The following is a 13,110-nucleotide window of genomic DNA, read 5'->3' on the forward strand; positions in this document are numbered from 1 at the left end:
TGGTTTTCCAGCCATGTTAGACCGATAGTTATTTCAAAGAAGGGAGTATAATGATTAATCTATGAAGCGGAAAACGGGGCCATGGTCTCGTCTTTGCGACATAAATACGACACCCCTTCTGCATTGCGAGAGTAAGGACCATTTTACGGCACCCCGACGAATCTCCACCGATGTTCCACATGGTTTAAAATGATGCGAAACGTGAGAGTGTGACAGCCTACTACATGATAGATTAAGTGAGAAACGACATTGATCGAAATAAACTATGGGTAAAAGTAAGACTAACAAATTTAGACGTCCACAGTTCAACGCAGAGGGACTGTCTGTAACTGCTGTAAAGGAAGTGGAAGAGGACCACGATGAAGTCTGTGATGGAGTCGACTCTCCAGCTGGGGAGTTACTGGAGAAAGTAAGAGCACCAAGATCTGACCACAGTACTTTTATTTCGGTCTAATGGATGTTGCACTCTATTTTAGAAAAGCTTGCTGCTTTTCATAAGCATGTCAATGTTTCCAAATGACAAATTAAATGTCTTCCAAAGGACCTTCCCGCAAATGCAAAAAAACCAGGCAAACACGTGTTATTACATTTTTATAATCATGCTCAAATGTGCCCCCCCCCAAAAATGCATTAATATTTAACAGAACTCTACTGAACAAAAATATAAACACAACATGTAAAGTGTTGGTCCCATGTTTCATGAGCTGATACAAAAGATCCCAGAAGTTTTGCATATGCACAAAAGTGTATTTCTCATTGTGTGCGCAAATTGTTTAAACCCATGTTAGTGAGCATTTCTCATTTGCCAAATTAACTCATAATCCATCCACAAGTGTGGCATATCAAGAAGATTAAACAGGTGCATCTTGTGCTGGGGACAATAAAAGGCCACTCTAAAATGTGCAGTTTTGTCACAGCACAATGCCACATATATATAAAGTTTTGAGGAAGCGTGCAAGTGGCATGCTGACTGCAGGAATGTCCATCAGAACTGTTGCCAGAGCATTGAATGTTAATTTCTCTACCGTAAGCCGCCTCCAACATCGTTTTTAGAGAATTTGGCAGAACATTAAACCGGCCTCAACCGCAGACGACCTGAAACCACACCAGCCCAGGACCTCCACATCCAGCTTCTAAACCTGTGGGATCGTCTGAGACCAGCCACTCGGACAGCAGATGAAACTGAGGAGTATTTCTGTCTCAAATAAAGCCCTTTTGTGGAGAAAAAATCATTTTCCCAGGCCAACCCATGGCTGCTCCCCTGCCCAGTCATGTGAAATCCATACATTAGGGCCTAATGAATTTATTTCAGTTGACTGATTTTCTTATATGAACTGTAACTCAGTAAACTTGTTGCATTTTATATTTTTGTTCAGTATGTTGTAAAATCTAGTTCAGTGCCACTTAACAGTGTTTCCCACATATACAACTGGAAGGTAAAAGAACACAGAGATGGTATGAAAAAGTGATTATCCAAATAACCCCTTTTTATACTGTATGTGTTTAGTTGCAGAGTCCCAGTGCAGATGTGCGTGAGTTTGCTTGTGCCAGCATATCACGCCTCGTGCAGCAGAGCCAGACCATCCCAGGCTTCCTCCAGCGGGATGCGGTGAGACGTCTCGGGCCCTTACTGCTGGACCGCAGCCTGGCCGTCAGGGAGACTGCCACAGGGGCACTCAGGTGAGCCCTCAGCCTCCCACAGGGAGGTTCTCTACCCAGTACTAGCCACTTAACAGAACCACTTTGAGATGTGAGAGGGATGGTGTGGAGTCTGGACTGAGAATCAAGCCTATCAGATATTGCTAGATTGTTCAGAGAGTGTGGTAAATGTTAGATGTGAATGTAGATGGTTGTTGAAGCCATTATGTGCTGTACGACAGAAGTTGGTTAGTGAAGGATGCTTTGGCTTGCTAAACAGACACTGAGAGAGTCCTCTTGAAATACCACACCCTTAATTAACTGTTAGTACTGATGTGATAATTATCGTTCAACGACTGAGTGATGTGTTCTTCTCACATCAGGAACCTGAGTGCCTGTGGGGGTCATGAGGTGTGTGAGGACATGGTGAAACAGGACGTCATGACTCCTCTGACTGCTCTGCTTCGAGAGGTGAGGCCTTCCCTCGTAAATCATTCCTTAAAGTTGATGTATTTATGGGTGTGGCCCTGCTGCGCAAAGGTTATGTTTTTTCACATTTTGAACAACATGTTTCATGGTGTGCATGTGTGAAAAGTGAAGCACCTACATACCTCCATTCCTTGATGGTTAGTTGCATCAATGCATAGCTATTTTATAGGGCTGTATGTTTTCCAGACCTGGGTTCAAATACTACTTCAAATATCTGAATTACTTTGACATACATTCAAAGTAAGTATTAAGATGGCTAGACCTATATTTTATTTGAAAAGACACGTATTTGAATAGTTTAATGTATTTGGAAATGCACTTGGAAACAGTATTTGAAATAAGTATTTGAAAATACTCAAATAAAGGAACTTGTTCTGGGCTGTGTATTTGAAAATACTCACTGAAAAAAGTATATTGGATACTCAAATACACATGTATTTGAACCTAGGTCTGGTGTTTTCATAGTGTCTGAACCCCAGTACTGTTTCTCCACAGTGCTGTGCTGTGTTTGAGACCAATGATGCCCTCTCGTTAAAAGGGCAGAAAAACACAGTGGAAGATGTAGCCAATGAAGCAGTTAACTTGCTGTGGAATCTCTGGTAAGAAAAAAGCAGTAAATGTCACAGTAGTAGTAACACAAATGTCAGCTGGTCGGTCAACCTACTTTCATAGTTCCACCTTGTGATCTGGACATGCATCGAGAAGCCTTCCCATAACCCAAAACTCAATTCAATTCTGTTAGCTTGCCAATGTTTCTATGGTTCTTTCACACCATACTCTCCTGTTGTATCATCACCCTGTCTGTCAGTGAGAGCAGTAGCCAGGCACTCTCTATGTTCAACAAAGCAGGCATTCTGGATGTTATCCTACAGTGTCTGGAGCGACACACTCACAACATCAAGCTGGCTTTGTCTGCAGGTTAGTCTCATCAAACCAATTTTCACACAACTTTAATGAGCATTTTCACCATTTAGATATTTGACTTGATTATGTATTTTGTAGTAAGTCCCTGCTCCCTCTGTCTTTAGCCCACTGTTTGCACACAGTGACTGAGGACAACGCAGAGTTGCTGTGTAGTATGAACAATGCTGTATTGGGGACTCTAGAGAGTGTGCTGCTATCCTCACAGGTGGACATGGCTCACACACTGCTCAGAACACTGGCTGCAGGTATGGCTACAACATATTTGTTGTCACATTATTAGAGGTCGACCGATTATTATTTTTCAACGCCAATACCGATTAATCAGCCGATTTTAAAATAAAAAACGTTTTTATTTTTTAAAATTATATTTTTATTATATTTATGTATTTGTAATAATGACAATTACAACAATACTGAATGAACACTTATTTTAATTTAATATGATACAATAAAATATCAATAAAATAAATTTAGTCTCAAATAAATAATGAAACATGTTCAATTTGGTTTAAATAATGCAAAAACAAAGTGTTGGAGAAGAAAGTAAAAGTGCAATATGTGCCATGTAAAAAAGACAACGTTTAAGTTCCTTGCTCAGAACATGAGAACATATGAAAGCTGGTGGTTCCTTTTAACATGAGTCTTCAATATTCCCAGGTAAGATGTTTTAGGTTGTAGTTATTATAGGACTATTTCTCTCTATACCATTTGTATTTCATATACCTTTGACTATTGGATGTTCTAATAGGTACTTTAGTATTACCAGCCTAATCTCGGGAGTTGATAGGCTTGAAGTCATAAACAGCGCAATGCTTGAAGCACAGCGAAGAGCTGCTGGCAAAACGCACTAAATTGCTGTTTGAATGAATGCTTACGAGCCTGCTGCTGCCTACCACCGCTCAGTCAGACTGCTCTATCAAATATCAAATCATAGACTTAATTATAATATAATAACACACAGAAATACAAGTTTTAGGTCATTAATATGGTAAAATCCGGAAACTATCATTTCGAAAACAAAACGTTTATTCTTTCAGTGAAATATGGAACCATTCCGTATTTTATCTAACGGGTGGCATCCCTAAGTCTAAATATTGCTGTTACATTGCACAAACTTCAATGTTATGTCATAATTATGTATAATACTGGCAAATTAATTACGGTCTTTGTTAAGAAAAAATGATCTTCACACAGTTCCCAACGAGCCAGGCAGCCCAAACTGCTGCATATCTCCTGACTCTGCTTGCACAGAACGCAAGAGAAGTGACACAATTTCCCTTGTTAAAATAATTTCATGTTAGCAGGCAATATTAACTAAATATGCATGTTTAAAAATATATACTTGTGTATTGATTTTAACAAAGGCATTGATGTTTATGGTTAGATACACATTGGTGCAACGACAGAGCTTTTTTCACGAATGCGCTTGTTAAATTACCCGATTGGCGAAGTAGGCTGTGGTTCAATGATAAATTAACAGACACCGCATCGATTATATGCACCACAGGACAAGCTAGATAAACTAGTAATATCATCAACCACGTGTAGTTAACAATTGATTATGTTAAGATTGATTGTTTTTTATAAGATAAGTTTAATGCTAGCCTAGCACCTTACCTTGGCTCCTTGCTGCACTCGCATAACAGGTAGTCAGCCTGCCACGCAGTCTCCTCGTGGAGTGCAATGTAATCGGCCATAATCGCTGTCCAAAAATGCCGATTAGCGATTGTTATGAAAACTTGATCTCGGCCCTAATTAATCGGCCATTCCGATTAATCGGTCAACCTCTAGTTTGGAAGAGGTTTGTTAATAGCCTAACTAAATAACTAGTCTGATTCCAGTGCTCATTGTGTGCTTTGTGCTCCGTCCATTGACAGGGTCAGTGTGGAACCTGAAGAGCAGCCTGCCCACGGCTCGCCAGGCCCAGACCCTCAACGCCCTGATGGCCACCCTGTCCCAGTGCTTGGAGCTGGATGCTGGCACGCTGATACCCCAGCTCCGCCAGGCTGAGGTGGCCCGCAGTGCCACTGCCTCAGAGGCAGGGAACATGGAGGACCACCAGGCAGCTGCAGGGAATATGGCTGTAGAGGAGATGGATGAGGAGGAGGGGGTTGGACCGAGGACAAATGGAAAGGCAACCAAGATAGATAAAGACTTCTCTGACCTCCTGCCTGTAAGTCCTGTCCTTTTTCACTCAAAAGGGTTTGATGGGTTTGTTTCTGAGTTATGGTTATAGAGATCCAAAGTGACAGGGTTGAGTAAAGAGTATTGCATTTTCAGTTTTTAATATTCAGTGTACGTACCTGACTCCTCACTGTTGAATGCTATGAAACAGTTGAATATTGATAAAGTAGCACAGAGTATTGCAGTTGGTATTCAGAGCTGTAGTGGCCCTCTCCTCAGGGAGATACCGCTTTGTTCAGCAGACAGGAAAAGAGGGACACACAGCAGGGTTTACTCAGGGACGTAAGAGGTGGCTGTGTCCCTGCTGCAGTGTCAATAGTCTGCTTTTCTTTAGAGGGGCAAGGAGGAGCTGAGGGAGGCGACGGCCTTGCTGACAGCCCAGCAGACGTCCTTGGAGATCATCGTCAACATGTGCTGCTCTGATGGTGAGTGCTGTGGGCAGCAGTGTTTGGGCAGCAGTACTGACCTGGGGAGCTTTGTTTTCATTACTGTTTGACACAGCTGTCTGGTGCATGTTCATAGATAAGAGGACAGCATTTTTACTGTTGTCTGATGCTCAAATGCATATTTAGGATTTAAAATGAGCTTTTGAGGTGTACTTTGGCTGTTGTGGCTCATGGTGTGTTTTTTTTGTAGACCCGTCAGACGATGAGTGGGAGGAGGCGTCGAGCAGCGACGAGAGTGAGATGTGTCCTGACGGCCTCTCTGAAGGGAACACCAGCCTCCTGTCCCCACTGTGTCTGTCTGCTGAGGTCCACGCGGCTCTGATCAACCACAACATCCCAGAGAAGGTGTGGGGGATTTCTTTCCTCACCTAGCATAATTGTTTTACTTCACTTCTCATGTTTGTCTTTTTTGATGTTCCCTCTGTTTTCACATGCAAAATATAAAATAAATAATGTCATGGTACTAGACTAATGTGTGTTCCTACTATCTCTGTTATAGCCACTACACTGTATGAAGGTGATAACCATCCATGTCTCTCTATATGTTCAAGGTTCTCAAGAAGACCCAGTTCCCCAGCAGCGAGGCGATGGACGTATGTCGTCATAATCCCACCTGGAAAATGTTGATGAAAAAGTAATTATCTGTCAAGCATGGTGTCATTTTCTTTGCCTTTAATGAATGAGACACTAGATATTCTGTGATATAGTAGATCACAAGATCATTTGAGAGGTTTGTCATGATCCTAGTAACCCTGAACCGATATGCATTAGTGTACACTAATTTGATTGAGGTACTCTATTTTTCTTGCTTCATTTTTTATTTTATTTCACCTTTATTTAACCAGGTAGGCTAGTTGAGAACACCTTTATTTAACCAGGTAGGCTAGTTGAGAACACCTTTATTTAACCAGGTAGGCTAGTTGAGAACAAGTTCTCATTTACAATTGCGACCTGGCCAAGATAAAGCATAGCAGTTCGACACATACAACAACACAGAGTTACACATGGAGTAAAACAAACATACAATAGAAAAATAAGTCTATATACAATGTGAGCAAATGAGGTGAGATAAGGGATGTAAAGGCTATAATATAATGGCATTACTGGGTGTACACTTTGTTTACCACATCGCTACCTGCCTTTAGGAGTTGAATAAAATCAATTTCCCCCCCAGGATGCATCGGGTGCAGTACAGGGCCCTGACGTGCCTTCACAACATGCTGTCTACTATGGACGCTGAGTCCCTAGGGGGAGCAGCCGCTCTTCAGGCTGTCGCACAACACCTGTCCACGCTGGTCTTCAGTCCTCCAGGTTAGATCTACATGTCGTACCATCTCTTCATTATTTGTATTAAATCCTAAATTTCCTAGATAGGTTGATTCACTTTTACAACAATTACCTTAAAAAGGAGAGTAATTGTCTCTTTCATAATTTATTTTTGGTTAATTTGTTTACTCAGAGATCCCTAAGGAGGAGGAATTCCTTGAGGCAGTTACCAGTGCCATGCGATCCCTCTTACAGATCATAGCCTATATGAAAATCCCACAGGTAAGACAGCTGACTCAAGCAGTGTAGAGTTTCCCTCTGAAGTACATTTTACCTAGCCATACTGTCACCTATCTGTTAGTTTATATAGTACCACAGCACTATCCCGATGTGTCTCTTGGATGACTCATTGTTTATGTCTGTGTTTGTGTGTGTGTGTGTTGCCAGTGTATGACACCCCAGCAGCTGATGAGCCTGAGCGAGGCGGCGACCTGCTGTGACGTGGTCAGTGTGAGAGTGAACGCTCTGGCCATCCTAGGCATTACAGGAAGCACACTGGCTAAAGAGAAGAGGACAGCTGAAACTCTGCAGGTAAATTATTATTTTCATGCCTAGTTTTTGATTCGTATGAAATGTATTTCATATGAAATGTATTTTAGATTATGATTTCTTCTGAATTAACTATTTTTGTTCCTCTTTTCTTTCTTTTTTAAAATGTTTTATTAACCCATCTTGGCTTTGTGACCATAATGTAAAAACACTGCAATATATTTTGTATAGATGATTGGCAATGCCTTACTCCAAGTTGCTACAAAGGATGCTGACCTTGTGGTTTGTGGAGAGGCCCTGGATGCTCTGTTTGATGTTTTTGCGGATGGAGACGAGGCAGAGAGAGCAGCTAAAAACATCAACTTACTGTCGGCTCTGAAGGCACTTCAACCTGCCTTCAAGGCTAAGGTAATAGAGCTGCAGCCCATCACTAGGAACAGTTTGTATGTATTCTTTATGCAACACACTGTTGTCATCTGTTTAATTGCTGTTTCCTGTCCTCTATATGTCCTCTGTCTACAGATTCGTAAAGAGGGGAAGGGAAAGTACAGCCCTGAGCAGCTGTGTGTGCTGGACAACATCAAAGTCAACCTAAGAAGGTTTATTGGCTACCTGGAGACTGTGGTAAAAAAATGACAGCGGCCTGACTACGACACCATCTGACTGACTGGCTGACATAAGATGAAATGACTCATAATTTACAATACAATGGACCCAGAGTTGCCCATAGAGCCTTGGGACAGAACAGAGGGAATGGGGTTGAGGGGAATTCCCTAATAGACCCTCATTAAAGGGACAGTTCATTCCAAAATCATTGTTTTTGAGTGAACTATTCCTTTAACATCTATATAACTGATTTTCATGTTGGGTATCTTTTTGTTTCAATGTTCTGACTGAAATGCTTAACTATTTTCCTTGGTAGGTGAGTGTTTACATAATTATGTGTCCAAATTTTTTTTTAACGTGCGCTATTTTGAATTACTGTTGCAGTACATAGTGACGCATTGTTTTACTTTATGTATAAAAGTACATTTCAATGTGCTGTATTTTAAAGGTATTGACAGAACATTTTATGGTTTATTTTACACATCTTTATCAACCAACTCTCACGTCACACACTCATACTGTAGCCCTCCGTGTTAGGAAGGACCAGTTGTAGTATTCATGTGCTTCTCACCCAAGAATCCGCTATCTGACCCCATTTAATGACTCTGTCATGTTGTGCTGTCATGGAAAATGAGATGGACAGGCCTAGTGTTTCCTGACCTTTGGTTTGCTATGGCTCTACTGCCTGCAGGCATTTGCCATTGTATGACCAGGCCATCTGTTTACCCCCCAGTGTCTACTGACCATGTGAGATGTCATGAATAAAGCAGAACACACCATCCATTTACAAGGTGATTTATTTAACATGATTTGGGTTGCTGAAAGTACATTGATTACCTTGTTCTGATACTGGGGAGGATATAATATATTTTATTTGATGTGTTTTTCACGACACGCAAAGTCACTTTATATACAATAGAATCAGCAGGATAAAAAGCAACAAAATCACAAAAATAATGTAAAAGTACCGTTACACTAAACATAAGGACAGACTAACCATGGAGAACACTAAACATGATGACAGATTAACCATGGAGAACACTAAACATGATGACAGATTAACCATGGAGAACACTAAACATGATGACAGATTAACCATGGAGAACACTAAACATGATGACAGATTAACCATGGAGAACACTAAAGATAAGGACAGACTAACCATGGAGAACAAGAACACTAAACATGATGACAGATTAACCATGGAGAACACTAAACATGATGACAAATTAACCATGGAGAACACTAAACATGATGACAGATTAACCATGGAGAACTCTAAACATAAGGACAGACTAACCATGGAGAACAAGAACACTAAACATGATGACAGATTAACCATGGAGAACACCAAACATGATGACAAATTAACCATGGAGAACACTAAACATGATGACAGATTAACTATGGAGAACACTAAACATAAAGACAGACTAACCATGGAGAACACTAAACATGATAACAGATTAACCATGGAGAACACTAAACATGATGACAGATTAACCATGGAGAACACTAAACATAAGGACAGACTAACCATGGAGAACACTAAACATGATGACAGATTAACCATGGAGAACACTAAACATGATGACAGATAAACCATGGAGAACACTAAACATGATGACAGATTAACCATGGAGAACACTAAACATAAGGACAGACTAACCATGGAGAACACTAAACATGATGACAGATTAACCATGGAGAACACTAAACATAAGGACAGACTAACCATGGAGAACACTAAACATGATGACAGATTAACCATGGAGAACACTAAACATGATGACAGATTAACCATGGAGAACACTAAACATGATGACAGATTAACCATGGAGAACACTAAACATGATGACAGATTAACCATGGAGAACTCTAAACATAAGGACAGACTAACCATGGAGAACAAGAACACTAAACATGATGACAGATTAACCATGGAGAACACCAAACATGATGACAAATTAACCATGGAGAACACTAAACATGATGACAGATTAACTATGGAGAACACTAAACATAAAGACAGACTAACCATGGAGAACACTAAACATGATAACAGATTAACCATGGAGAACACTAAACATGATGACAGATTAACCATGGAGAACACTAAACATAAGGACAGACTAACCATGGAGAACACTAAACATGATGACAGATTAACCATGGAGAACACTAAACATGATGACAGATAAACCATGGAGAACACTAAACATGATGACAGATTAACCATGGAGAACACTAAACATAAGGACAGACTAACCATGGAGAACACTAAACATGATGACAGATTAACCATGGAGAACACTAAACATAAGGACAGACTAACCATGGAGAACACTAAACATGATGACAGATTAACCATGGAGAACAGTAAACATGATGACAGATTAACCATGGAGAACACTAAACATGATGACAGATTAACCATGGAGAACACTAAACATGATGACAGATTAACCATGGAGAACACTAAACATGATGACAGACTAACCATGGAGAACACTAAACATGATGACAGATTAACCATGGAGAACACTAAACATGATGACAGATTAACCATGGAGAACACTAAACATGATGACAGATTAACCATGGAGAACACTAAACATAAGGACAGACTAACCATGGAGAACACTAAACATGATAACAGATTAACCATGGAGAACACTAAACATGATGACAGATTAACCACGGAGAACACTAAACATGATGACAGATTAACCATGGAGAACACTAAACATAAGGACAGACTAACCATGGAGAACACTAAACATGATGACAGATTAACCATGGAGAACACTAAACATAAGGACAGACTAACCATGGAGAACACTAAACATGATGACAGATTAACCATGGAGAACACTAAACATAAGGACAGACTAACGATGAAGAACACTAAACATGATGACACATTAACCATGGAGAACACTAAACATGATGACAGATTAACCATGGAGAACACTAAACATGATGACAGATTAACCATGGAGAACACTAAACATGATGACAGATTAACCATGGAGAACACTAAACATGATGACAGATTAACCATGGAGAACACTAAACATGATGACAGATTAACCATGGAGAACACTAAACATAAGGACAGACTAACCATGGAGAACACTAAACATAACGAAGACAGACTAACCATGGAGAACACTAAACATAAAGACAGACTAACGATGGAGAAGACTAAACATGATGACAGATTAACCATGGAGAACACTAAACATGATGACAGATTAACCATGGAGAACACTAAACATAAGGACAGACTAACCATGGAGAACACTAAACATAAAGACAGATTAACCATGGAGAACACTAAACATGATGACAGATTAACCATGGAGGACACTAAACATAAGGACAGACTAACGATGGAGAACACTAAACATGATGACAGATTAACCATGGAGAACACTAAACATGATGACAGATTAACCATGGAGAACACTAAACATAAGGACAGACTAACCATGGAGAACACTAAACATAAAGACAGATTAACCATGGAGAACACTAAACATGATGACAGATTAACCATGGAGGACACTAAACATAAGGACAGACTAACCATGGAGAACACTAAACATGATGACAGATTAACCATGGAGAACACTAAACATGATGACAGATTAACCATGGAGAACACTAAACATGATGACAGATTAACCATGGAGAACACTAAACATGATGACAGACTAACCATGGAGAACACTAAACATGATGAACACTAAACATGATGACAGATTAACCATGGAGAACACTAAACATGATGACAGATTAACCATGGAGAACACTAAACATGATGACAGATTAACCATGGAGAACACTAAACATAACCATGGAGATGACAGATTAACCATGGACAACACTAAACATAAAGACAGACTAACCATGGAGAACACTAAACATGATGACAGATTAACCACGGAGAACACTAAACATAAGGACAGACTAACCATGGAGAACACTAAACATGATGACAGATTAACCATGGAGAACACTAAACATAAGGACAGACTAACCATGGAGAACACTAAACATAAAGACAGATTAACCATGGAGAACACTAAACATGATGACAGATTAACCATGGAGGACACTAAACATAAGGACAGACTAACCATGGAGAACACTAAACATGATGACAGATTAACCATGGAGAACACTAAACATGATGACAGATTAACCATGGAGAACACTAAACATGATGACAGATTAACCATGGAGAACACTAAACATGATGACAGACTAACCATGGAGAACACTAAACATGATGACAGATTAACCATGGAGAACACTAAACATGATGACAGACTAACCATGGAGAACACTAAACATGATGACAGATTAACCATGGAGAACACTAAACATGATGACCAGATTAACCATGGAGAACACTAAACATGATGACAGATTAACCATGGACAACACTAAACATAAAGACAGACTAACCATGGAGAACACTAAACATGATGACAGATTAACCACGGAGAACACTAAACATAAGGACAGACTAACCATGGAGAACACTAAACATGATGACAGATTAACCATGGAGAACACTAAACATAAGGACAGACAAACGATGGAGAACACTGAACATGGCAGACTAGCCATGGAGAACACTGAACATGATGACTGACTAGCCATGGAGAACACTAAACATGACAGACCAATCAAGGAAGTGAGCTAGAAAATATAAAAACTAAAACAACAGCGACTATGGGTAAGCCTGTGTGAAGAGGTTCTGTATAGTGTGGACTTGAATATGTGTATGCATTGTGAATTGCTGACATGGAGTGGAGAGAGTTCCAGAGTTGGGGACCTGCACTGCTAAAATCCTCGTCTTCAATGGAGCGGAGCCTGGTGTGAGGGATTGTGAGCAGGCCGAGGAACGCAGTGAACAGGTAGGGGTGCAGGAGGTCAATAAGTTATGTGGGTGCCAGTAGGTCAGTAAGTTATGTGGGTGCCAGTCCAGTGTGTG

General features: G+C 40.3%; 1 protein-coding gene across 1 annotated transcript; it reads left to right on the forward strand.

Annotated features, from left to right (window-relative positions):
- The first annotated feature begins 133 nt into the window (after positions 1-133).
- Positions 134-8,885, forward strand: LOC139411598 (HEAT repeat-containing protein 3-like). The gene is made up of 15 exons (XM_071158160.1): positions 134-409; positions 1,508-1,680; positions 2,022-2,109; positions 2,623-2,726; positions 2,936-3,045; positions 3,156-3,296; positions 4,929-5,224; positions 5,570-5,660; positions 5,872-6,026; positions 6,233-6,315; positions 6,856-6,992; positions 7,141-7,229; positions 7,395-7,538; positions 7,728-7,904; positions 8,019-8,885. Exons 1-15 carry the CDS (start codon positions 266-268, stop codon positions 8,130-8,132), a joined length of 2,046 nt encoding a protein of 681 aa, XP_071014261.1. The 5' UTR covers positions 134-265; the 3' UTR covers positions 8,133-8,885.
- Positions 8,886-13,110: the final 4,225 nt, after the last annotated feature.

This window comes from Oncorhynchus clarkii, chromosome 6 (genome assembly GCF_045791955.1).
Source record: "Oncorhynchus clarkii lewisi isolate Uvic-CL-2024 chromosome 6, UVic_Ocla_1.0, whole genome shotgun sequence".
NCBI lineage: Eukaryota > Metazoa > Chordata > Actinopteri > Salmoniformes > Salmonidae > Oncorhynchus > Oncorhynchus clarkii.